This window comes from Lagopus muta, chromosome 16 (genome assembly GCF_023343835.1).
Source record: "Lagopus muta isolate bLagMut1 chromosome 16, bLagMut1 primary, whole genome shotgun sequence".
In the NCBI taxonomy this organism is placed as follows: domain Eukaryota; kingdom Metazoa; phylum Chordata; class Aves; order Galliformes; family Phasianidae; genus Lagopus; species Lagopus muta.
In genome coordinates, this window is record NC_064448.1 from 5,999,768 (window position 1) to 6,026,260 (window position 26,493).

The 26,493-nt window shown below is 45.9% G+C and overlaps 2 protein-coding genes across 3 annotated transcripts in view; both read left to right on the forward strand.

The window, feature by feature from the left end:
• The window catches only part of RPS21 (ribosomal protein S21), a 74,369-nt gene extending 49,535 nt beyond the window's left edge, over window positions 1-24,834 (forward strand). Inside the window, exons 1-6 of one of the 2 annotated variants that reach the window (XM_048963510.1) lie at window positions 21,776-21,837; window positions 22,053-22,138; window positions 22,972-23,035; window positions 23,810-23,881; window positions 24,535-24,590; window positions 24,773-24,834. In XM_048963510.1, coding sequence (XP_048819467.1) covers window positions 22,089-22,138; window positions 22,972-23,035; window positions 23,810-23,881; window positions 24,535-24,590; window positions 24,773-24,782 — 252 coding nt within the window. In that variant the 5' untranslated portion in view covers window positions 21,776-21,837; window positions 22,053-22,088 and the 3' untranslated portion in view covers window positions 24,783-24,834. Of the gene's footprint in view, window positions 1-21,775; window positions 21,838-22,050; window positions 22,139-22,971; window positions 23,036-23,809; window positions 23,882-24,534; window positions 24,591-24,772 lie in introns of those variants that run through there. The other variant, XM_048963511.1, reaches the window with a different exon arrangement.
• Window positions 4,181-20,898, forward strand: CABLES2 (Cdk5 and Abl enzyme substrate 2). The gene is made up of 10 exons (XM_048963500.1): window positions 4,181-4,674; window positions 12,439-12,510; window positions 12,707-12,799; window positions 13,161-13,238; window positions 14,393-14,501; window positions 15,103-15,268; window positions 15,959-16,062; window positions 16,443-16,549; window positions 17,814-18,018; window positions 18,476-20,898. The coding sequence occupies exons 1-10, from the start codon at window positions 4,181-4,183 to the stop codon at window positions 18,614-18,616; spliced, it is 1,569 nt and encodes a 522-aa protein (XP_048819457.1). The 3' UTR covers window positions 18,617-20,898.
• Window positions 24,835-26,493: the final 1,659 nt, after the last annotated feature.

Consider the following 26,493-nt stretch of genomic DNA (forward strand, 5'->3'; position numbering starts at 1 on the left):
GAGCACAGCACTGCCTTGTGCAATGACCCAAAATCCACCCATGATGAATGCGTGAGTTATGTCCCTTGGAGCAAAAAAGCAGAAGAGAGGCTGTCCCAAAACCAGCTCAGTCCTTCCGGCTGGCAGTCCATGTTGGTTTTGTTTGAATAAATCGTAGATCTGCTGCCATCCATGTAGATGTGCATGCAGGTGGCGTGCCTGTGCCCATGAGCTCCTTTCCCAGAGAACAAGATTGGGAAAGCAGCTTGGATGCAATTGGCTGCGCCTGAAATTGTGCAAATCTGAAAGAGCAACAGGGTAAGCATTGCTGTTCTGATTTAGCCATCAGAAACAGCATGGCTGGCTGCCTTGCTGCCTGTCATGCAAAACATTTCCGATTGCAGACCACTCCAAGCTTTTTGCTTGCTGATCCTTAAGCATTTGTAGATGCTGAATCATTCTCCCAGCACTGCCAGCTGCTCTCAGCCCGCAGACCTGGGGGATGCACAGCAGCCCCTTGTCCTCAATGCATCAGCCTCCCACTGACTCAGCAGCAAAGTGACATTTCCAGCTACCGGTTTGTAAAGTGCTGTAAGAAATATGTTTGCGCAAGCCTCGATGTGAATATAAATCTCCACCTCAGGGGAAAAAAAATACCACCACACAAAGGTTCCTCTGTTGCACTGTAACTGAGCTGCTGCTGTGCAGGGAGGCAGCAACAGAGCTGGGAGTGAACAGGGCCGTGCTGGGATGCAGGAACTAAAAGCACCAAAAATAGAGAAGTGCACACCAGATTTTCCTCCTTCCCTTAAAGCTTTCAGCAGTGTCATTCCCTCTACAGCAGGAGGTATTTTGAAGATATCCTAAGGCTGTTTCTTTTTCATGAGGCTGTCTGCCACTTTCTCTGCAGTGAAATCCCTTTAAATGGGATCTGCTCAGTGATGCCCATTTATAGTGCTGGCTTTGGGAACACAGCTTCACCCCTCCGCTCACCGCAGGAACACTCATTCCAGGCATTGCTGCACTCTTGCTTAAGTCCCGTTTGGGGGATATGAGTGGGATGGACATTTGGGTGAGTGCTTCCCAAGGTCAGGCGCACTCTGCAGGCATGATGTGGGCAGCCACGACCCCACAGCTTGCTGATGTAGAACAGCTGCAGTGTTGGGACAAAGCTTAAGGGCAGGACTTGAGGCCATACTCATTCACGTGGGAATGGTACCCTGCAAAAACTTCTGAGGCATAATATATAGGGCTGGAGGAGCTCAGGAGAATGCGTAATCTCAATTGTGGCAGCTGGAATGGATGTGGTGATTGTGACGGTGATCACTTTGACTGGCTGTGATGGTGGTTGGAGAGGATTTCATGAGGATGAGGGGTTCATGGCACAAGACCTTGGGCTGCAGCCTGCTCAGGAGAGGGGAAGAGAATCACAGAACCACAGCATCACTGAGGTTGGAAAAGAGCTTTAAGATCCCCCAAGACAAACCCCAGCCCACCCCCCCACACCCGCATCCCTCAAAGCCATGTCTCCACGGCTCTGGAACACCTCCAGGGACAGCGACCCCACCACCCCCTGGGCAGCTGTGCCACTGAATCACCACTCTTTTGGAGAAAAAGTTGTTTCCTAACAGCCAACCTGACCCTCCCATGGCACAGCTTAAGGCCATCACCTCTCATCCTATCAGTGCTAGCTGGGAGCGCAGTCTGACCCCCCACCTCAGCCCAACCTCCTTGCAGGGAATTGTCCTGCCTGATGTCCCCTGGGCTTGGGCTCCACATTGGGGGCTGTCACAGTGCTGACCAGGCTGCTGCAGGGCCTGACACTGATGGGTGCAGGATGTGCTGCTGTAACCATGGGTTAAGGAGAGTATTTCAGCAACGGCCTATGAGATTAGTGCTGTTTTTCAAACCATGCCCCAGTGTTTGGGCTTAGGGACTAAAGCAGCATTTTTCACTGTTTCCCTTTCATTCCCCACATGGCACAGGCTGGCAGAGGAGAGCACCTGAGCAATGTGAGACTGCAGAAGGACTACACTGTGCTCAGGATGGAAAATGTACAAAGATTCCTTGTGCTTCATCTTCGTACGAGCAGCTGCTCCAACTGGAAGGCTGCTCCTCTGGCTTCCTGCCTAAATATATTCCTGACCTGCTTATCTTTGCTTGAGCTCAGGCCATGATTTTGCAAAAACATAACACCCAGCCCACGGATGTACTTTAAATGCTGTCTCATATCAGATGCTCAGGCCAAATCCTGCAGCTCTTGCATGTAGGAAAAAAAACCTCTCAGTGTCTTTGGTACCTCTGCTGCCCACATAATATTGGAATAAGGGCCAGAACAGGGCCTTATTCCAGCGACTCCTGGCTAAGCAGCCACGTATCCACATTCCTCAGGGCATCCAGTAAGATCCATCTGTTAGTCCAGGAGCAAAGTGAACTGAGTTATGTATTGGAAATTCAAAATAGTGCTTTACATCCAAGAAATGATGTTGCTAGTAATGCAGAACCACCTGCTTTCACCTGGGGCTTGGCAGAAGTTAAGATTCCTGTGTGTTCCAGCTTGGAACTTGGAGCTGTACAGACACACAGAGACAATCCCAACCCCTTTCCAAAATAGGATCCCTGTGTTTGCAGCATGCTCAGCTAAAGCAGAGCTTTCCCAGCTGCAGCAATTCCCCATCGCAGGGGAGCAGCGAAGAACAGAGATCCCCCTGCCCTGCACCCAGCCCCTGCCTTGTGAGAGCAATGCAGTGAGGCCACCCATCCCTTTTAGCAGCAGATCCATGAAATGCAGCACTGTGCCCACTGCAGCCACACTCTGTGAGCCCATCAGATGCAGATGAAAGCTCCCAGCACTGCAATACTCACACCTCTGATTTCAGCTTTGAAGGCAGCAGCCCACCAAGCGATGGAGGCCACCTCCTCTGCTTCACCCCATGCTGACTCCATGGGGGCAATTTGTGTCCTACAGCTGCTTTTGCAAGGATAGATGAAGAAAAAAATTGCCTTTTTTTAATGAATGTATTTGAATCTTGAGTTCTAGAGAATTGTTTACAGGAAGCCTAGTGAGGTTTCCATGCCCATTTATCCCTTGGCTTATTTGATTAGCCTGCCAGCAGGAAGGATTTTAGTTCCGCTTTATCCCAAATTATTTTTTTCACAGCTGTGATATGAGATGGTTCTGCCAAGTAATTTTGGCTCAAAATCTGACCTATATGGAATATCACAAGGTACTGGGGATGTTTTCAGGACTTTGAGGGGAGACTTTACACTGTGCTCTCTTATTATAACAGTCTTTAAATGAGTGCCTACAAGAAAAAAATTATTTCTCCCATCTTATTGCTGATATTAGTAAATGTTATAGATATGATAGAAATGCTACTGTACCATTTGTAACTGCAAGCCAAAGTAATCTCATCACACAGTCCTTAGCACCTGTTTGCATCTTTCAGGACAGCTTCAGCACCTAATTTGCTACTTAGGGCACACACATCAGTTCATGTCATTGGCCATTGTTTGGGTTGCTGGTGTTTTGCTCCCAGCAAAACTCCCAGAGCATATCTGGGCAGCGCTGCACAATATCAGCAGCACACACTGACATCTTCCAGGGTTGGCACATGGGGCACAGCCCTTAGGAGTGAGTGCTCGGAGCATCACCTGGGCCAGAGGGTGTGCTTATATTGTGCAGCATAACCACGAGACTGGGAGCGGTGTTCCGTGCGGAGCCGTTCCGTGGAGATAACAGTTTGTGCAGCTGCACCATCCTTGCTTGCAGGAAGGCCAAAACTGTGGCAATGTGACACTGAGTGCAGAGATGGAGAAGTTTTAAAAAGTTTTTTTATTTAAAAAAAAAAAAAAGCGATGCGATGCGATGGGTGGTTGTGGGGATGTGGGTGTGGAAGGGACGCAGCCAAGAGAGGAGGAGGCTGCCCGAATCGCAGCCCCGGGGGGTGCAGGGCCGTGCGTGGGGCAGCCCCCGAGCAGCGCAGCCCTGCGGCGGCGGCACGGCGGCGCTAGGACCCTGCGGCGCTCTGCCGGCCGGCGGGATGGGCGCGGCCACGCTCCGAGCCAATCAGCTCGGCGTTTCGTCCCGTTTCATTTGCATCCCGCCGGCACTCAGCCAATGAGCGAGCGAGCCGCCGGCGGCGCCGCTCTCCGAGTCGCCCCGCCCGGGCTGCCGAGGCGCTCGCGGCTCATTCGGAGAATGGCCGCGGCCGCTGCGTGCGGCTCCCCGGCCCCCCGGCCGCCCCGCGAGCAGCCGGCACCGCCTCCGCGGAAGCGGGGGGACTCTCGGCGGCGGCAGGCCGCGCTCTTCTTCCTCAACAACATCTCCCTGGACGGTCGCCCGCCTTCCTGCTCGGAGGCTGAGAAACCGCCGCCTCCCCTCGCGGGCCCGGGAGAAGCGGAGGAAGCGGTCGAACCGGCCGGAGCCCCCCCGCGTCTGCTGTCCCCACCGCGGGCGCCCAACGGGCCCCCTCCCGCTCTGCTGCTGCCGCCGCCGCCCGCCGCATCCCCCGCGGGGCTGAAAGGGGACGCGGAGCCGCCCCGCGGGGGCATCGCGCTGCTGCTGGGCGGCCCCCTCTGCCCGCCCGCCCCCCCCGGACCTCCCGCGTTGCTGGGCGCCGTCAAACCGGGGGCCGCGGGGCTGCTGAGCCCCACGCAGAGCAGCGGCTTAGCGTTGGAGGTGCAGCGGCAGAGGTGAGTGAGGAGAGGGCTTCCCGGCTCCTCCCTGCCTCGCGGAGCCCGGCCCCGTTGGGGCGTGGGAAGCCGAGGAGGGAGCGGAGCTTTCCCAGGGCCCTCACCCCGCCCGGTGCCCCCGGGGGGTGGGGAGCGAGCGTGGGAAAGCGGCGGCCCCGGGGGAAGAGGGGGGCGTGGGACGCGGAGCCGGGGGAGCACCTGCAGGGGGCGGGCAGGGCAGCCGCGGGGCCGCGCCGATCGGGGGATGCTGCCCTCATCCCTACGGGAGCGCCTCGCTCGGCCCCGGGGTGCGGAGTTCCCACTGTGCGGCCGGGTGGCTCCTCTCAGCCCCGCTGTGCCGGCGTTCTGCTCGGTGGAAGGCAGCTGGTCCGGCTGGGATCTCGGGGATTTGAGCTGTAAAAGAGCTCCTTTTAGGCCGTTTCTTGCATAAAGAGCTCTGTAAAGTGAGCTGACCCCCAGAGCCTGCCGATAAGGAGGACAAAACCGAAGGCGCCAATTCTCTGTGGTCCATAGAGCTGCTCTCGGTGCTCTGTCCGTGCTGATGTCCGTGCTCCAGAGCTGGGAGCTGCGGTGCAGTTAGCGGTGCTGCCTTTGGGTGCACAGCCGGGTGTGCCGCCGTGATCGGGGGAGGATGAGCAAAGCCAGAGAGCAGCAGCCCTGTGAGTAGGGGTGTGGGGTCCTCCTCCTCCAGGGCTTTAGGGTGCTGAGCTGTTCTTCTCTTGAATTCTCTTTGGTTTAATGTTATGGATGATGATTTTGAGCTTAGCATCAGGAGCTTGAGAAGTAGAGAGATATCTGTGACGTTATTTGTTCCTTCTCTTTTCCATGCCAAGTCAATCAGACGCTAAGAAAATACTCTTTAGTACATATTCCTTGGGTCTGCTCTTCTTCGATGTCCTTCCTGCCTCTCTTGGTATCTCATCTCGAGCTGTTGTGCTCCACCAGTGGCTCCAGTCAATCCAGCTGAAAAGAAAGATTGAATTGGGAAATGAAGGTAGAGAGAAGTGTGCAGAGATAACCAGAAAGGGCTTCTTTGTGAGCAGTGACAAAACAAGCCAATATTTCATCTTGGGGAAGAGATGGCTGCAAGAGCATAGGGCATTGCATTCAGCATTTGTCTGCTTGTGTCTCTGATCTGTGTTATGCACCATAACCTATGGGATGTGGTGGGGAGTTCCTGAGATGCTCTATGGCTGTCAGGTCCTTTAGGATGGAAACTTCCAGCAGGAGCTGGGTGTGTGCTGGCAGCACTCCTTGGAGGCATGGTTTAATCTGAATGCTTTGCTTCATTGTGCTGCTTCAGAAACTGAATGACTTAACCTCCCACTTTTGTTTCCCTTCAGGTATCTTCTGTTAATGGCATCTTAAATTACAATGCTGTGTGTGTACTGCTTCCTTACCCGCCTTGTTCTCCTCCCTTCTCCCTTTCCACCTTGCTCTGTTCTTTTGTTCTGTCAAAGAACAAGTGGAACAAGGGGGCATCAGAAAGGACTGAGTTAATCTAAATCATTTCAAAGTGGGAGTGGGAGTCTGAGCAGCAGTGGTAACAGCAGTGCTTTGGACCAACTCTGCTTGGAAGCGTTGATTGGATGCTGTATTGCTGACATAGGTGTGATCACATCAGTTCTCTGTGTGCAATAGAAGTTCTCGATCAGGTTTTCCTGCTGGTGATGGCTAATGCAGTGTTTTGTCCTGCTGTCAGCTCTGCAGCTGCTTTCATTTTGAGAAACACTTATTAAAAAGAAGAAAAGCACAAATCCTGTGCTAATACACATTTTTTGGAGACGAATGAAACATAAAGCTGAAAAGCTTTAGCTGTAATTTCTAAACCTTCTGTACAATAGCCTGGGCAGGCATGGTGCTGTTAAGGAAGCAGCAGTACTGATTGGAGGCTGTGAGCTGCGACCTCTGAGCTGTAGCCGTGGGCTGCTGTGCTGCTCAGGGCTGAACACGAACACCTCCTGTGCCTGGGCTGTATTTAAAGCTCAGCTGAGGTGTTATGGCTGCACTCTGCTACCCAGCAGCATTGCTTCAGCAGACTTCTCCCACGCTGTGCCCACAGGTGAATGCATGTGGCCAATAGCAAATGCCTAACAACTCATAGCTGCCTCTGTTATTGATTGCCTGTCGTTCCCAGCCAGGTACATCCATCAGTCAGCAGCAAGGGGCGTGCCTGGCAGCTGTAATTCTTGACTCTGAAGCCTACAGGATCTCAGCGTGCTGCTTTAAAGCATAGTTTGTTTGGTTTGCAGTCTGGAGTACTTCCCTACATTCCCTTCCTTCTGTCCCCCCCTCAACTTGTGCCTCCCATTTGAGCCATAGCACCTGGGTTTTGCAAAGCCCACTCTGAACGGAGCCATACACTGGATTCTGTGTGCACATGAGGGTGAATACTGATGTCTGAGATTCTCAGTGCTTCTTGTATAGCTTTGCTGAGTACAGAAGTCTGATGCAGTTTAATCACAAGACAGTGCTTTTCCTTTGGATTTGGGTATGGCTTGCTAGGCCTTTTGTTTCAGGGAAAAAAAAAAGAGAGAGGGAACATTACTTTCACAAATTCTGTATCGTGATGTGCACGCAAGCCATGAAACTTGAGTTTTTCAATGAGGTATTGTTGATAAGGCAGGTGGGTGGTACTAGCAGGGCTGCAGCTGAGTTCTTTGGATACAGAGCTATTAAACTCTTAACCTTTGGTTTATAGATACCGTGTATACAATTTACTGTTTCAACCTGTAAAGATGTTATGTGAAGAGCTCTTTGTTTATCTTGGAAGTGCAAGGGAAGGGGAAGAGTCTCCCAAGGCAGTGCCCAGGTTTGTGGGAAGCACTGAGATTGTAACACAAGAAGCTTCTGCAGGAGCTGGAGCACCTTGGCTGGAAGCAGCTGCCTTCTGGGAGCGCTGCCCTTGGGTTGTTTGTTGGGTTTTTCCTTTAACTTGGGAGTTTTATTGTGCCAAAGGCTCTTATTTTAGCAAGGCACATGATGAGATGTATCATCTCTCAGGGAAGTACTTGAATATTTCCATAATGTATAATGTCCTCAGTGACATCTCTTGCATTTCACATGTTTGTTTTGGTCAGCATTTTGGTCATCTTAGCAAACAGAGCATGAAGCACAAGGGGGGACCACACTGGTCCAGCTGGAGATACCCACAGGACATGGCAGAGCCCTGGGGAACAGCGTCCTGGCCAGCACCTCCTGCTGGCTTTGGGAGCAGCAGCCCCAGAGGGCTCTCCAGAGGTGTACATGTGCTTTAGGAGCAGTGGGCTCTGGGCACTGCAGCCTTACATCTGCCTGCCTGCCTTGGGGCTTTGTTGCAACAGACTGCTTTGGTAATTCTTGCTGGAAGGCATCGTTTCTCCTTGGATTGTCGAAACACCCTTAGCCCCAGAGCAATGTGATATATGGGCACTGCTTCCGATTAGCATTAGGTCTTAATCTTATGTGATTGTGAACCAGCAGTGAGGCAGCAGCTACTGTGACAAAGATCTACAGTCAGTTATTTCCTTGTTAGTACTTAAAATCTTACAGGCTGAGTAAGCTCCCTATTTGATCTGCCTCCACCTCCAGTCCTGCTGCAGTTTCTTGTCTCCTTCTTGTTTGCCCTATGTGCTGCATGCTCCATTCCCTGCATGGAGCTTTGCTGCTCTGTGAGGAGTGCAGGGTTTGCTTGTGGGTTTGGGACCAGCAGAAAAGCCCTGCAGCCCTTCAGTTTTGCAAACAAACCTTGAATAAGAGCACAAAGGTCAAAAATCTGGGGCTTCTTTTCTAACCCTGAGGTATGCCACATAGCCCCACTCCATGCTTTGGAGTGTACTTTGTGTACTCGAAATCATGTATTGCACCAAATTTGTGGTGATGACAGTGGTTTGAATGCAGTTTACTATCAGTGTGGTCTGATTTCTATGTAGTTACTGCAGAGGTGTTGCTGCCAGTGAGCTGTGCTCAATCTGCTTTGGAGGAGCAGCAAATGCTTGAGTCACTGACAGCAATGAGGCATGGGGTATGGGAATAGGGGGATTCACACACACACACACACACACACACACACACACACACACTACAGTGCAAGCTTGGAAGCAGGCAAGTGTCTTCCAGGCTGTCTACGCAGTAGCAGTTGAGAAAAATTAAGCTTAAAGGTGGGATCAGATTCCTGTAATCCTCTGATGGCAGTGCTCTTACCCAGCCACAGCAGCACAGTTCATCGTGGGTTGTTGGCTCACCCGCAAGGAAGGGAAAGCCATGCTGTGATTGTGTGTGGTGTGCCCTGACAAAGCAGATCTGACAGGTGTGTCTCCCTACTGCAAGCAAGGTTTGGGATCTATGGGCTCCTTGAGCAGATCACCTTTGGCAGTTGTCAGTAAGCCTGCACGAACCAGTAACTGATTTTTGTCATCATTACGTCAATAATTCAGTCTCTTGACAGCTGTGATTACACTATGGTATGTGGAACACCTTACAAGGGGGCAGCCATACAAGTAACTTTGGAGAGAGAAATAAGAAACCAAATTCTATTAGCTCTAATTTCCCACAGTAATTAAAAATTCTTGACCTCCTCTGTTCTGTTCATCTATTAGCAGTGTGCATTGTGAAGGAGCAGCGGAGGATCTGAGCCCACCTGCTGACTTTAGCCAAGTGCCCATGGGTGTGCGTGTGCACCATAGCATCCTGCTCCCTGGAGAAGGGTGAGGGATCCCATAGTGTTATGGGATGGAAGGACCCAGATATTATTGAGAAAAAATGTAGGCTGGGTGTGAGTCATTCTTCTTCCTATTCTTATGCCTTTCTTTTTTCTTTTTCTTTGATCATCTGGTTTGCTTCCTCTCTTGTGGTCTCCTGGGTGTTTGCATGTGGCCAGGCCTGTGGGTGGGTTGGGGGGCCCTGCCCTGAGCCCCCTGGAAGGCCGCTGCTCTCCAGTCAGAGGCAGTGACTTGCACAGCTTTTTCCTTTCAGTTTGCAGGAGACTGAGGGATTACCGGTGCTATACATAGAGTGCTCTGAGCTGTGTCCTGTCCTGCTGGGAACACTTAAGAGCTGGGTTAACCTCTGGCCCAGGATCCAAGTGCTGTTTCTGTTTGTTACTTCCCTGTTGATACGAATGTGAGGCTGGAAGAACTGAGAAGTGGGGTTCTTTCAGTGGGAAATCTATCGGAAGGGTAATTAGGGCTGGCTGCTGACTCCCAGGGTGGGAGTGAAAATGAAACTGAGCACACGTGGTTGGGTTTTATCTGTTCTGAAGGTGTCTGGTTGGTGCCTGGTCAGCTCAGAGCAGTGCTGTTGGATTCTGTGTGCACACAGATAACGAGGCCAGGCTTAACCCAGGATTCCTCATCTTGACCCTTATCTCTGGGCACATGCTCTGTCCTGGGTGGGTCCTTCTTTATTGACTCAAAACAGTGAGAAAGCACTAAAGGGAGGCCTTGATGGGGGCTGGATGGACAGACAGACACAAACCAACCCTCTGTAGCTTGTCCAGGAGCAAGCTGTGTTGGCTCTCAGGTGGTTTGAACTTCCCTTAGGGTCCTGCTGACATTACAGCCTCCTACAGAGAACTTATCAAAGTTTTAATACTGGCTGCTTTGATTTCTAATTGCCAGGTAGATTGTCAGTGAGGTGTGTAAGATAACCAAGTTATGATTTTGGCTTTCTGCTGTTGTATTGAGGTCACATTTGGCAGCAGGTGCTCTGTGTAAATGACTTCAAGTCTTTTGAACTCAGCAGATCAGAACAAGGGGTGTTATCTTGGGTGACTGCTTAGCACAGGGTGCATGACTCTGTTCTTCATTGGGCAGGAGCAGGGCTGCTGCATGACTGTGCTTCCTGTAAGTATGAACTGACTGTGTGAGAAGAGCACTGAAACTAAGACAGGTTGCGAGCTAAGTGCGGACAACTCAAAAAAAGCCTTAGTTTGCAGCATACTGCACTGTGTAATAGAGAAGTGCTGCTGTTAGCACCACTCCAACAAGGCTTTGGTGCTGCAAAATGTTTGCTTGAGCACGCAGTGTGCAGTGTGCTCTGAACCAGTGAGACCTCTGAGGTTGGAGGAGAGCATCCTGCTTTGCCTGGTGCGTTGAATTTCTCCGGGCTGACAGCTTCACATGAAGACAGAAAATCTCAGCTGAAGTGCAGCTAAAAATGAAGTTTCCTGTTGGCACAGCAGGGATGAGTCACTGTGGCTCTGAGCAAAGGGGCAAGATCCTTTCACTGCAATAGCACTTGACGAGATGTGCTCTTGCAGCGCCATGGGATCAGGTGCTTTGTGCTCTCATCCCTGTTGTCATTGGCTTTGGGTCTGCTTTTCCTGGTTGGAATTTTGGGTGGTCCTGTGTGGAGCCAGGAGTTGAACTCCTGGTCTTTGGGGTCCTTCCAGCTCAGGATCTGTGGTTCCATGACAGCAGTGGAGTCACTGAGAGCTGTGTTCGTTCCATAACATTTGAGATAGAAAACATTTTCATTAAATGTGTAGGCCTGTTGTTTTGTTTTTTTTTTTTTTAATTACAGGATAAATGCCAAAGTAGATTAAAGCACATGTATATGAAAGCATTGAACTTTCCTGTAAAGCTTTCACTGGCAAGCAAAAATATTTTAAAACTGAAGCCTGGATGAAAGGTGTTTGGATGCTTATGTCATTTATAAGGAGGAACAAGATCATATTCACATCCATAATGTCACTGGGTCTCCTGTGTAGCAACAAAGCTGTGCGTTTGGGTTGCTTATCCAACTTTGCTGTAAAAACTCATCCATAGCTGATGGCATTAAGAAATCTCATGTTATCTGCCCTCCTTGCCCATAGCTCCCCACACCTACCTGAGATGCATGCTTTTGGTCTAGGGCTGAATGTTAACTTTGAAGCTTTAGGCCTTGTTTAATCCAGCATCCCACATGTATGTCCTGTAAGCTTCTCCCAGGTTGGCTTCCATGGTGATTTTTTTTGTCTGTCAGTTGAGTTATGGTGTTGCTTTGTCACTGTCACTTGGAATACACGTGGTTTGTGCTAAAAGCACAGCACAATGCATGCTTAGAGTGGAAAACATAGAGTTTGACAGTTGTGGTGTTGGCTGTGGTGTTTTGGTGATGTTGGTTGAATCCGAGGACCTTGTTCCTATAGAAATTGCAGCCAGTTTCTTTGTAGAACTCTGTCAATAAACTTAACTGTCGCACTAACTCACAAGGTTCCTACTGTTAGTCTCTTTGTATCTTCCATCTGGGGATTTCAGATGGACCCTGAGTACTCTGCTTCCTCTAACAGCCCTCCCTGCTGTTCTTGAGAGCTCTGTCCGTGTTACTGAGCTCACGTCCCAGACTCATGGTCTGCTACTGGAGCAGCACTGTGTTCTGGGGCAGGAGTGGAGCTACAGATGTTCTGTCATCATAGAGATGTGTGTGTTGATGTGTTTTGGTAGGCTTATATAAAATGCCTTGGTATGCGTAGGGAACTTTTGGTAATATTTCTGATAAGACTTCAAATGTGTTTCTGGAAACTTTTTAGGTGTTTAGCTTAGAGGTAGGTGTTCCTTTGTGTTGAGTGGTCTTGTTAATGAAGCCAATATAAATATGTACCCAAAGACTTCAAAGTTCCTAGCAGGGAAAGCAAGTTCTTGGCCTTTTTAGGAATGTGGAACTCGTTGGAAGAGCGCTTACCTACAAAACAAATCCAAGAAAAGCTGCCATTTGTCCTAAGAGCTCATACATCTGTTGCAGTTCATAAACTCAGAGGCCATGAACTAATATTGTTCACTCTTCGTGGTGTTGTACATTTTACAGAAGGCGTTTTATCTCCCAGCGCTGCTCTCTAGACTTTTTAGAAGACATAGTGGAATATGCCAGTGTACAAAGGTACTTTTTTCAAAAGCAGCATTAACCTTGACTCGTTGCATGCAGTCCTCTCCTCCCTCCACCCTCTTCCACGCCAGTATCTGAGGTCCTGCATGCTAGTGCTGCCATCTGATCATAAATCTGGCACGGTTTTTCCTTTTTTTTTGTGTTGTTTTTCAGAGCACTGAAGTGTTTGGGTTTTGTCTTATAATTGCAGAACGAAGCATATCTCTGGGTCTCCGAGGCACAAAAACTTGAAGAAGATGCACTTCATCAAGAACATGAGGCAGTATGACACGAAGAACAGCAGGTAACAGCTGGAGATCAGCTGTACCCTCGTACTTGTGTGAAATGGGATGTGCCCATAAACAAGTTCTAGTTGTGGTTAGCTGGTTAACATCAGTGGGAATAATGCACTGTCTCTGTAGTCTTCCTAATTTTAAACATGTTTTATGTCAAAGGCAGTGGGTATTTGTATCTGCTACATCTGCAGCAATCTGCTGATGGTTCTGCCACTCCATGAGGAGAAAGGGAGGAGATTAAGCCATTCTGCCCTAACACTGTCCTCCTTTCTAGCACAAAGAAGAGTCCCTTGTTTGTGTTTCATAGAAAGCTGCTTTGTAACTTCTGGACCATAATTCTTATCCTGATCTTCTGCCATCTGTTTACAGGATTGTATTAATCTGTGCTAAACGAACGCTGTGTGTGGCTTTTTCTATCCTACCTTATGGGGAGAGTTTACGTATCAGGTGAGTTGCCTTTAACTGTGCTACTGTTTGTGAAAGGTCTTAAGTGAATACATAGGTCTGCAGCTTTCTTTACTGGGAAGCCTTCAAGGTTCTATAGTGAAAAGCCTTCAAGGTTCTATAGTGAAGCTATAAATGAGGTTTGAGATGCTCTTCTATTTTTTTTCACCTCTCTGAAGCTGTGAATGTCACTGTCCACAGTCTAGGCCAAATAGAAGCAGTTAAGCCTGATTGATACTCTTTTAACAGCTGTACTCCATTTTTTGCATGCAACTGTAAATAGGATCAAATATGAGAAACAAGTCCTGCTAATTAGATTTCCACGCAGCTTTGCTCAGGTTCTCGTGAACTGTTGGTTCTGTGAAGGTCTGACCTACAAGTACACTATAGAAAATCATTTTATTTTAATCCACTTCTGCCAAAACAATTGTGTTGTCACTTCTGTCCTGTACGTAACATACGGCAGAAGGAAACGGATGTTTAGTGGTGGGAATTGTATTGTATTCAAATACACTTGCTGTAAAAATAGTTGATGGGAAAGCATTTTCCCATTGAATGGAAAAGCAGCAAGGTTGCTGGTGTTATTTTAGGGCACTTGTGAGCTCAGTGTTATTCTGCTTGTGTGGAAGCTGGCAATGCAGTTATTCAGCTGAATACTGGAATATAGGTGACAATGCTGCATGCTGCCATCACTGAAGCAGAGTTCTGGTGGCAGCTCTAATTCCTAGTGTGAGCTTGTGTGCTCAGTGGCTGGAAAATGGCAACTGAAAGGCCAGCTTCTGATCCTGGAAAACTAGTCATATAAATCATGCTTGCTGCTGAGTGAGCATTTCTGTCTTACCAATGGTTTGTCTTAGGCAGGACTGTACCCAAAAATAGTAGTGCCCCTTTTTTGATGGGCACATTGCTGCAGATTTGACTTTTAGAATGAGATGAAGTGCAGTTCTTGATTTAATGAACATCTCCATGTTTTGAAAAGAGTAGTGAAAAATTAGCGCTGACTTGGAGATGAGGTTGGTGGACAGTCCAGTTCATGCAGAGTGAAGCTCTGACCCTGTGGTGCTGGTGGAGGCACAGGGCAGGCCCTGGGATTCACCTTAAAGGCAGCTGAGTTCATGCTGTGTTTTCCAACAGCGCGTTTTCTTGTCTGCATTTAGTGATCTGAAGATGGATGGGCAGAAGCAGCGCCATCCTTCTGGGGGCGTTTCAGTCTCCACTGAGATGGTCCTTGGAATGGAAGGAGTAGAGCTGGGGGCGGATGGCAAGGTAAGAAAATCCTTTTTTCTCCTGGTCTGTAATGCTGATGCCTGGTGTGGGGTGATGGGTGGTCAGCTGGCTGCTTTCACCTCTGTGACTGTTTGATCCAGGGGCAAATCACTTGCTTTATGTAGCACTTCTATAAACTGAGAACTGTAACTTACCAGAGCACTGGAAGTCTGCTTAGATCCTTAAAGTTTTGAATGTTTGATTTGTGATAGTGCTTCTGAGGAGGCTGTCAGTCTCTGGTCATTTCTGCCTCTGTTTCTGGAGAATTGTCTTCACTATCATCTCAGAAATTATGTGAATAACTTTTTTAATATAAGTTTTTTTTAAAGGATGAAATGCATACCTCTTCAGTTATATTTGTATATTGCCAGAATTTTATCGATGCGATTCTCCCCTTTTCCTACATCCTTAACAACTCTTTCATACTGAAGACCACAAAAGCAAAGTATTCCCAAGTAGAGGCTTTTCCTCCCATCCCCCAGTTTCAAGGTCCTCATTCTCACTGGGGATCTCTGGGTTGTAGGATCCTGTATGTCTGGAAATAAGCTTTCAGTATTATTTTTTTCCCCTTAATAACTACTACAACTTTCTTTTCTTGAAGGTTGTGTCCTATGCAAAATTCCTGTACCCAACCAATGCCCTGGTTGTTCGCAAGGCTGACAGCCATAGTGCTGTCCCTTCCTGCAGAGCTGGTGCTTCACGGAGTCTCCCTGGGTCGAGATACAAACCTGTGACTGCAAAAATGATACCAGCAGGAACAGAGATTGGTAAGGATGGCTGCCAGCGTGCTCACTGCTTCTGCACAGAGCAGAAAGGTGGGAAAGGACTGTTAGTCTGAAACAATTGCAAGTGGTGAAGTGTTCGGAAGGAGACCGCTTAGAGCTGAGCAGGGGAGGTTTGTTAGTGAAGTATAAAGGACGAGCCTTAGGACTGAGAGACTTGTATGCATTCCTTGCATCCTCTGTATATCTGGCATAGCTGGTGCAATTCAAGGACTGCAAAGCATTTCCTTGGCAATGTGAAGCTTAATATTGCTCAGCAAGAAACATCTGGTGTGCATGGGTACAGATGGCCTTCCTTGCCTTCTAGCAGTGTAACAATGCACAAATCAAAGGTTTATGTTAAACTGTGTAGAAGAGCAAACCTGACAATGCTATCATCTGCTAGATTTGAGCAGCAAACCACATTTGTGCAGTTCTCTGTGCATACTTGTGGAAGACAAACTGTTAGTTTGCACTGTCTAAAATGGTGTTGGGCATATGTTGGAGACAGCTTGTTTGCTTTGTGTATCTATTGCCTGACACGTACAGAATGCAAATGGATGACCCTAGCTGCAGCTTGCCTGTCTGTAGGGTCTGTGAAGACTTCTAGTGTTTGCTGTTTGAACACGTTATTAAAAAGGAAACAGGAAATTTGAAGCTCTGTGGCTCAATGTTGTGCTTTCCTCATTCCTTCAGGAAACGAAGCTGGGGAAGTGGCAGAGTATGACCCTAATCTTCTGGATGATCCTCAGTGGCCCTGTGGAAAACATAAACGGGTTCTCATCTTTGCCTCTTACATGGTGAGTGGTTGTGTACCTGAGCAGAGAGAGTGCCTGAGAGATCCTCCTGTAAACAACTTCCCTGGGGAGAAAAAATCCTTGAGGAAGCAGTTGTGGCTTTTTAAGAGCTGACTGGGAGATGCACAAGTGGTTGAGTTCGTATGCTGAGCTTGTCAAGGACCAACTTGTCATATCTCCATGTTGGCATTTATTTATGGTAACTGTTTGCTTACTCGTTTGTTTTTTTTTCTGTGGCTGAGACTCAATCTGGGCTATTACCTAGACATTAGAGAATTATAAAATAAAACTTGTTTTTGCCTTTGTATTAAAGTGCCCTTGACAGACTTGTTCAGCTGTCAGTGCTGTTCACAGGACAAATAATTTTTCTTCCTGTGTTTCAGACAACAGTCATAGAATACGTGAAACCCTCAGACCTTAAAAAGGATATGAATGAAACCTTCAGAGAGAAGTTTCCTCATATCAAGCTGACACTGAGCAAAATTAGGAGGTAAGGAACAAGCAGTGATTGAGATCATCATCTACACAGTGCAAGGCTGCTTTTATCTGTCACTTGTATAGAGCAAATACTAGATCTATTTATAGTATATATGATTAAATGCTAATCTCTTGTTGCTGGTTGAGCTGGCTGTAGGATGACAGGAATGCTTAGGTTGCTGGGAAAGAGTAACAGTTGGTTTTCATCTTTCAGCCTAGATGAGTTTTGCTTCATCAACACTAATAGCCAATTAACAATGAAGTAATATCAGCTTTGAAACAAATACTTGTAACTTGGTTGATTGGTTTTCATGCAGTCCTGCTCTTATCCAGCTCGTCTCTCTGGCTGTTTTCACCTTTCAATTACAAGATTTGCTGATGAATGCAGTCTCAACAGTACTCTAGAATTTAAAAAAAAAAAAAAAGTCTGTTCTGGGAACACTTGGTATTTTTTGAAGACACAGAATTCCTCACCATCCAGGAAATGTCTGACTGTTCACCAATGAGATGTACTGTTACGCCTTCTGAGAGCTGTAATCCTGCTGGTATTACACCAGAGTTAATGCAATTAGGGCCTTCTGAAATAGCCAGCTTAGAACATGATACTGCTGAATCACTAGCACTGCAGTTCCCAGCTGAGGACAAGGTTTGCTCATTCAAAGTCTGGCAGTGTCCTGTATGCTCCTCTTTGTAGTTGTTTCAAGCAGGGATTTTTGCAGAGAGCTCTGTAGCATGGTGATAGCAGTGAGAGGGAGCATCCTGCATAACGTTCACCTTCATGCAGAAGTGAAGGGCCATCTGCTGTGGGGGGGATGAAGCAGTTTGCCCTCCCCCTCAGACCTGATTCTTCTCTGAGGTGTGTGGGAGACAGGCCTCTCTGTGCACAGCATTGATGTGATGGTGTGTAGGTCAGGGCAGTTGGGTCTTATGAATCATGAACCTGTTTGGGACCTCAGAGGGATCCATACAGCAACAGCCTGTGCTTCAGTGAGGGAGCTGAACTCGTAATGTTCATGGTCAGATAAGGAACTGTGCTTCCACAGTCAGCCCGGTGAAATCAGTTCATGGATCAGCTCCAGCTTGCTGCCAACTGGGCTGCTCCAGTCTGGGGTAATACCAGCCCTGGTTTTCCAAACGAGAGTCTTGAATGTGTGCTCTTCTGAGTTTCCACAGTGAAACTCACGCTATTGGTGTGCACACACTGAAGTGTACCTACAGCATTTTCTAAAAGCTGTTTGTCTCAGAGGGTGTTTTTATTTTTTCCTCCCTGTTCTCAGTTTGAAGAGAGAGATGCGGAATCTGAGTGAAGAATGCAATCTGGAGCCAGTTACTGTGTCCATGGCTTATGTGTACTTTGAGAAGCTTGTTCTCCAAGGCAAACTCAACAAACAGAACCGCAAACTGTGTGCTGGTGCTTGCGTTCTGCTTGCAGCCAAGATCAGCAGTGATCTCAGGAAACATGAAGTTAAACATCTTATAGATGTAAGTACTATGAGGCATGTTTTGGGTGTGGTCAAAACCTTCCTTTTCCATAGAACAAAGCAAAGATAAAAAGAAACAAGAATTTCAGCCACTGCATGTTGCATTCAAGACTGACTTTCAGTTAGTTTCAAGCTTCATCCAGGGCTCTTCCTTTTGTATGCTTTTTCTAATTTATGAAAAGCTGACCGATACAGTAAATGTCCTACTGATCTTACAGTGAGGTTTTTTTGTGTTCAGTGGTTGCCTGGAAAACAGTAACTGTTGTGTGGGTGTGACAGCTGTGCTGATCTACATGTTTGATCTGTGGCAATACTTCTCTCTGGTCTTGCATCACTTATTCCTCTTTTGTGTTGACTTGATCTGAAAGTGCACTGAGAAATTCTGGATAACTGATTGTTTCTCTCCCTCTGCTCCTTTTTTTTTTTAATTTTTTTTTTTTTATTTCTTACTATCATAGAAACTAGAAGAGAGATTCAGATTCAACAGAAGAGATCTTATTGGTTTTGAATTCACTGTCCTTGTAGCTTTGGAACTGGCTCTCTATCTTCCTGAAAACCAAGTGTTACCTCACTACAGACGGCTCACGCAACAATCTTAACCAAAGCTCCACTCCAGCTGGTAGCTGGCAGCGCTGGGATAGCATCGCTGAGCCCTGCTGCTGACTTGCCATTGGCCTCTGTGCCCTGGGAGCATCCTGCCAGCTCTGGCTCTCAAGTCTGCAGTGTGTTTTCAAACTGTCGAGGTTTGCATTATGGAGACACATGCGAAGTCTGGGAGATGGTACGAGAAGAGATGTTGAACTTCATTTTGTTTTGGACATTTAAAGCACAAGTGTTCACCAGTCAGCTGTCATGGCTGCTGATTATTCCTTATTTATCTCTGCAGTTTTACTAAAACTGTTCTTCCATATGAAGAATCCTATGGTATTGTTTCTTTTTTTTTTTTTTTAAGCTTTTATTTTATTCCTTGAAACTAAAGGAAGCATCACTTCCATTCCAGTGCACCATAAAGTCCAGGTGTTTCCAAGAGTCTTCTTGCGTTTTTACATTAATGGAACACATACTTTATTTTTTTTAAAGATGTGCCTAAAACTGGCTGGTCTGGTACCAGTACTTTTTAAGTTAGTTATGTTATTTCATAGAGAATCCTGAATTTATATAGACATTTATTCTTTACCTGCATTGGCCTTGTGTATAAGGAAAACAATTCCAGTATATCTGCACTAGTGATACCCAGGGCATCTGTCCCATACTATAGCTAGACTGAAGTTGCTGTTTCAATTTAGTTAACTATAATATCTTAAGAACATACACTTTATTTAAAGATTGTTTTGAAGTCTGTCATGAAACACCACCTGTTGAACAAGGTAGCTGCAGCAAGGTGATTACCAGCCCAGTTCACTCTCAAATGAAAGACGAGTGCTTTTGACCAAGAGCAACTTGGTCTAAAATATATAATTTCTTATATTGATTTGTTTCTGTGTTCTGTAGTCTGAACTAAGCACCTTTTTCAGTAGGACTGTATTATATATGGTCTTACATGCTCTGAGCAAGTACTTAAGTCAGTAATGCTGTTTCTGCCAAACCAAGCCAATGACACAAAGCATGCTTGATATTGAAAATGCTACTTTTTTTACTCCGTTCTTCCAAGCATTGCATCACTGTGACAGTCCTCATAATACTAGCATTTGTTGCACATCTGAACAGCTACTTACCAGCCGGTGCCAGGCAGCACCCCACTGCTTACACAGAGGTTGATAAGTTCTTTGACCATTGACTATTCCTTCATTTGTTCTTAAAATATCCAGGTTGGGAATGAGCTCTGATTACATGTGGAACCTTCTGTGATATTGGCTCTTGGTTTTATTTTCTGAAGCAATATTGTGATACAGGTAGCTGTGTCCATTTGCAAGAAGCAAAACTGATGCTTAGCTATTAAGACTGAGAAATTTGTAATTTGTTTGACTTCTAAATGGGAATGCTAAACCTTGTATTGAGGTATGGGTACCTGCTATCTAATATGTAAAGTAATGTAAATTTCTGTTCTTTGTATTAGATGTTGTGGGCAAAAACAAAGCTGAATCTTTGTTCCTCAGCCATGTTTGGCCTGAAGCTAATTTTGCTTCATTAGAGTTGGAGCAAACTGTCTTGGAGCTCCTTCCTCTTTATGTAGGGCTCAAATTGTATTTTTCATATGTAATAACTACACTGACTATTGACTCCTTTGTAACTGTTCAGCTGTACGTAGCTTCAAGTTATTTGTGTAAATTTAATGTGCTTCTGGCTTCTCTTTAACACAGAAGGACTTTTCAATCTCTGTAAGTGAGATGGTAGGTAATAAGTTAGGCTAGCCAATTATCTAGCAGAAGGGTTTTAAAATTGCCTACTGGTTCAACTTTCTACTGAATGTAACTGTCCTTGCATGCAATTAATAACAAAGTGCTAAACATATATAGTGAGCCTTGGAATTAGTGAACAGATGTGAGCACAACTGAAGCGGTCCACTGCTCCCTGTGGTCATTGGGTAAGGAGGAAGAACTGAAATTGAGCAAAGAAATTTTTCAGGTGGTATGTCCAGCAATTCATAACCACTTTGCTTAGTGAGAATGAAGTTGGAGAATGTCTCTGGGGATTTCCTTCTACTTAGCATACGAAGAGTTTTCTTTAACAATTAACTTTCTCCCCATGTAGGGGAAAAAGTGCATTTATTTTTGGAACAGTTCAGTCTGTATTCAGTGGAAGTTTGTCTGGTTGCAGTGGGCGTTTGGGCTGGAGTTCCCCTTGCAAAATGGGAACTATTGTTTACCATCATAAATGGGTAAGGTTTTGGTTATATTTTGGTGTGGTTTGTTTTTCTGTTTTTGTTTTTTTTTTTTTTCTTCAGAAGAACAGATTAGGATTAGGAGTATTAAATGACAGAATGCTGTTTAAAAGTAACTGTAAGCATTGGCTGAGGCCCATGCAGTGGTGCTGAGCCTGGAGGCTGTGTGGGGTGCAGGCAGATGCGACAGCCCAGGGGAGGCAGTGATGTTGGAAAGGAGCACAAGCAGTGCTTTGGGCCAACAGCAGCCAGATGCAGCTTGTAAATGAGTACCTCTTATGTGTTGTCTCTGCAGGATCAGTCCTGGAGCGATACAGTAGCTGTGTATGTGTGTTTATTTTTCTGTTTCCAGTGCGTAACTTCCAGCCCCATTCAGTTCTTCCTTTGTAGCAATATTTATCATTTCACCTAAAAGCTGCCACCGTGTGGCGAAGGACTATTACTGCGTTACCTATTAATAAAGCGGGACCCGAACCTTCATCAGCTTCATCTGTGCCCAGAGCCCTCATGGGGCAGGGGCGGCCGAATGCTGTGCACCTGTGAGTGCGGTGCTGCTCTTGCGATTCTCGACAAGAGGCTGTAGGTTCTCGTGTATGGAAGGAGGAAAAAAAAAAAAAAAAAAAAAAAAAAAAAAGCAGCTGTGTTATGGGTTTTTTTTGTCTATGTTATTTAAGAATCTGGCTTAGACCGTTCCATGTACTTTTATTTTTTTTTTTCCCCCCCGTCAACTTGTGCGTTTAAGATGCTGTGAAATAAAACTGTTTTGATACGTGTTTTGTAACCAAACGTCGCGTTCCGCTATGGTGCTTGTGCTGCTGGGGGCGGGCGGGGGAGGCCTGACAGCGCGGCCCGGGCCACCTCTGAGGGAGCCTAACGCCACCTGCAACGTCGTGGCGCCACGCCGGAAGTCGACTCTACGCCGGAAGTCCTCCCCCTCCCGCGCTCTCATTTCCGCTTCCGGCGAGCAGCCTTTCCTTTCCGCCGCGGTGCGTGTGTGAGGTATGGCGGCGGCGCGCGGCTGCTCTGAGGGCAGGGCTCGGTGAGGGGGGGCACCGGCGCAGAGGGGCTGCGAGAGCCGGGGAGGTCCTGGGGGCCGGAAGGCGGGAGGGAGGATGACCGTAGCTCCGTTCCCAGCGTGCCGTGAGGCGGGGTGGGGGGAGCTGTAGGGCCCGGGCCTCGTGGGACGGCGCTGAGCTCTGCCTCGCTCATTCCAGATCTCAGCGCTCGGTGCCCTGCTCCACCCGCACGCGATGCAGAACGACGCCGGCGAGTTCGTGGACCTCTACGTGCCTCGGAAATGGTGAGCGGAGCTGTGGTGGTTCCCGGGTAGAGAAAGGGAACAGAGGCTGATGTTTGGCTTATTATGTTTAATTGGAGGGAGGAGAATCTTATTTCCGTATTTCTACTTATCTGCTATAAGTTTTTTTCCGCGAATACTCTATTTGAAGAGAATTCTCTATCTTAGGTTGCACAGCAGCCGCCCGTACAGTGGCTGTGGCAGATCGTTTAGGGCTGCTTTTAAAGGAAACGTGTTTGTAGTGTAGTACCATTTCTGCACTGCAGGCTGCTGCAGAAAACGTGTTAGATGATTGTTATCTCAGGCATGAATCGTAAAGACAGTGTTGAGTCTGTAGAAAATGGACAGTTTCTACAGAGAAGCTTTTTTTTATATTTCATAAAATGCACGTAAATGGTTTATTTTTGGGTGATTTTTTTTTTATTAGATGTTTTTGAAGCCAGTAATTTCTGGGCAGACTGAACAATGTGAATGTTTTTTGATAGCTTTTATGACTTCTAGTGAATAAAGGTATAGGATATACATTTTTGAAGGGTTTAAATGACCAATGGTTTTTGCACGTTAGAAAAGTCAAATTTAGTACAACGTTTCAAAGGTCTGTGCTTGTGGCTGCACTGTATAGGAATAAACTGAGCATGCCAAACTGTAGGGATCGTTGGCAGCTGAGAATGACTAAAGTGAAAGTCTCCATCAAACATTCTTAAAACTGAATTCTGACTTTTTTGTGCACGGCAGTGTCTGAGCCTCATGTTGTCACTGTGAACGTGTGCAGCTCTTGTTTCCATGTAAGTCTAGCTTTGACAGTGTTTAAGTATACCTCGTTGTTTACTCCCCAGCTCTGCCAGCAACCGAATAATTGGTGCTAAGGACCATGCTTCCATTCAGATAAATATTTCTGAGGTAAGTTTCTTCACAGAAGGGTTTGATAAGAAAGCAGTGCCTTTCAGTTTTGATAGAAGTTAGTAAATACAAACACTTGTTGTAAGCTTCAGTAATTGTACAAGTGCAGAGCTGGAGAGCTTTTGTACCTACTAGGATACTACTGCGTCACTCCTGGTTATTTTTCAACTTTTTGAAAGGTTGAAAATGACTTATTCCTGACCATTTAACTGCGTGACTAAATCAAACAGCCAACTTTAGATAGAGTTAAAATTAGGGGATTTCTTTTCCCGAAGGAAATAGAAAGAAGTGCTTAATTTTACCTGCCCAAGAAAGCATGTTTCTTCAGCGTGCTCTTCTCCAACCCCCTGCCACACGCAGGGCCACCAACCTCCCCATTTAATAGCAGACCAGGCTGCCCAGGGCCCCATCCAACCTGGCCTTGAACCCCTCCAGGGTTGGAGCATCCACAGCCTCTCCGGGCAGCTTGACTTAATTAATTACCTTGACTTAATTAAAAGAAGCTTGAAAAAAAAAAAACTAAACAGGCAGTAACGTTTACCATTTTCTGTTGCGTTTTGTAATGCTGTGTGATCCATTAGATGTTACAGCTACGTTATGTCATAAACAATATGTTTGCTTTGAATGTATGCCTTGTAGATTCTAACAGAAATGTTTGCCTTGGGGTTTTGCAGAAAAGCAAAGAATATTTGTTAGTGAGCTTTTGGCAAGCATGATATAAAACTTGGTAAGAATTCTGTAAGAATCCGTGCAGTAATTTGCTTGTAATTACAGGTGGACAAGGTAACAGGCAGAGTCAATGGGCAGTTCAAAACATATGCCATCTGTGGAGCAATTCGTAGGATGGTGGGTATTTTCTTGGAACAATCTGACTGTGGTCCTGTTTATACTGACCAGTGATTTTTTAGATTTGTTTGGTCCTGGAAAATGAAGTGTGCTTTCAGCGTATTTTGGAGGAAAAGCTTTTGTTGGATAATAAAGACAGAGTGAAGACGTGAGCTAATTGACTTTAAGAGTTAATTTGTTATGTTTGTTCCTCAATTCTTTGATTGGGGAATCAGTTATGTTTGTATTTTTAAAAAATCACTAGAAGATGCAAATAAATTTTTTTTCTTCCAAGAATGCACCAAGCAGCTGATACCTGGCTTTTTATCATTTTATCATCAGTTTATCATTATTAGGTATGATACTGTCTGTAATTTGTTAAAGAAGCATTTTGTGAAGCTTCCTAGAGTTCATCAGTAGTTCATTTGCTCAGAAATATGTCTTGTTAATGCAAGTGTGTATTTTATCAAGCTCTGTTTCTTATTCTGAAGAATGCAAACTTAACAGCTTGTTTTAAAAACAATAATCTGTGGCAATGAAATGCAACCATCTGTTTTGGGAAAAAAAATAAACAACCTTGTGCATTTCACTGCCATCAGTAAGTGCTGCTGCTGCCTCTTTCCAGCCTGTGTCAGCAATCATTCACTCACCTAAGAATTACTGTTTTTTTACAGGGGGAATCAGATGACTCCATTCTGCGTCTGGCGAAAAACGATGGAATTGTTTCCAAGTACGTGTGCTTATCTTTCCATAGTAACATTTGCAGAGGTAACGTTCAGTCCCAACCCAGATTTCAGGATGAAAATGCATGCACTGGATTTGTAGGATGCTTGTTGCACGGTTGATCTGCAGTACATAGTGGAGCTGTTGAGGTGCAACAGCTTGTAATGTCTTTGTTTGGTTTTCTTCTAGGAACTTCTAATGACTGAAACTGGTATGGATACATTGGATGTAAAATAAACAGTTCCAACCTATGCTGTGCTGTGTCTTTTGTGCAAGCAGTGAGCAGCAGTGGTTTCATTGTGGTTTGTCTTAAAAGTACTTAGAAATGTGTATCAATGAGGGGTGCATGATACAGATTCTAATTTTGAATTCAGTGCCGGCTGTAAATCAAGAATTTCCACTTCACTTTTTGTCCTCTACAATCTTTCTAGTTATAACAAACAAGCTTTGCAACTGTAGCTCATCTCTTTTCATTTCTGCTGGAACAGTTTGCAATGGAACAATCTCATCCTGCTTGCTGATTTTTCACTGGCCAAACCAAAGGCTTTGTTTTGGTTGTGCTATCAAAATTTATCTTTTTTCCTGCTGATAAAAGGCTCCCAATATTTGTTCTGCCTTTGACACATGTTCTGTAGGTGCATTACAAACAATGAAGCTCATAGAAAACTTAATAAGTAATAATAATACTTCATGGTGTGCTTGCAGCCTGATTTCAACATCAGAGAGACACAGAGTTTTAACTCCTTAAGTATGGCCTTGATGCTGAGAAGGAAGGAAGTGATTTAAGGAGAAATAACTCTTAGTATCTGGCAATATTTTGGTAGCTGACTTAATAGTCTTTCAGTGGCTAGATAAACTTGCTGCTTGCTGCTGTGTTATTTCTTAGTTATCTTACTCGCAGAGTCCAGGCAGTTTGCAAGCAGTGTCAATTAACATCTGCTGACTTTGCATTTCTTATCTGCCATTCCTTCTCTCTGGCCATTTTCTATCATTTCCTGCTTTTGATGTAACATGCAAAGAAATGTTTATGATTTAATTTGAAAAAGTTGATTCGTGATTTTGCCTGCTGTACTTCAGGTATTTATTTTTAACTGTTTCTGGACTGCTGAAAAAGCTTATGAAGTGGTCATTGGGAAAGAAAGCAAGAAAGAAATACTGTGTCCTGATTGTACGATGTTAATTCCTCTAGGACAATGTTTGCAATTGTCTTTGCTCTGTCAGATTCAGTTTTCTCAAGAGATGCATTTTGTGTTGCTTTCCTGCTCATGCTGTAAATTGTCTCCACGTGGAACTGGTATGGGGAAACTTCAACCTCAGACTTCTCTTGAGAGTGTGAAATAGTGGCACTGTCTAACCAAGGAGGATCATTTATCTCACGTTTTGTATCCTTCCATTATCTGTGTTTTGTCCTCTTGATGCTTCAAGCTGCTACATGCATCTTTGCAATACCTGCTGAAGCGAGGCACAGTAGATCAGCCCATGTTAAAGTGTAGTTGCAGAGTAAAGTAGACCTTTGTTTCTGAAGCAAATTCAACAGAGAGGGCTGGAATCAACTGTTAGCCTTTGTCAGAATAGTTGTAAGGTAAAACACCTTTGCTTGTACGTTCTGCATTCCCACTGATGACCCTTGAATTTACTCCTCTTCCAGCATGACAGAACCTTTGAACTCCTGCATTTCAACCAGGCAGGAGTTCATTTGAAAAGACTGAAACAAAAGCTTTGCATTGAATTCACGTTCACTTTTTGAATGCCATTCTTTGTTCTGGAGTTATTTTCTGGCATCAATGTCAGCCATGAGAGAGACCCCCAAAAAAAAACCAAAAAAGCTTTTAGCTGTAATTCTGCTGTGTTTCCAGCAGATAAATCTCTGAAAGCGCTTTCTGGAAACACAAATACAGTATCCAAAAGGG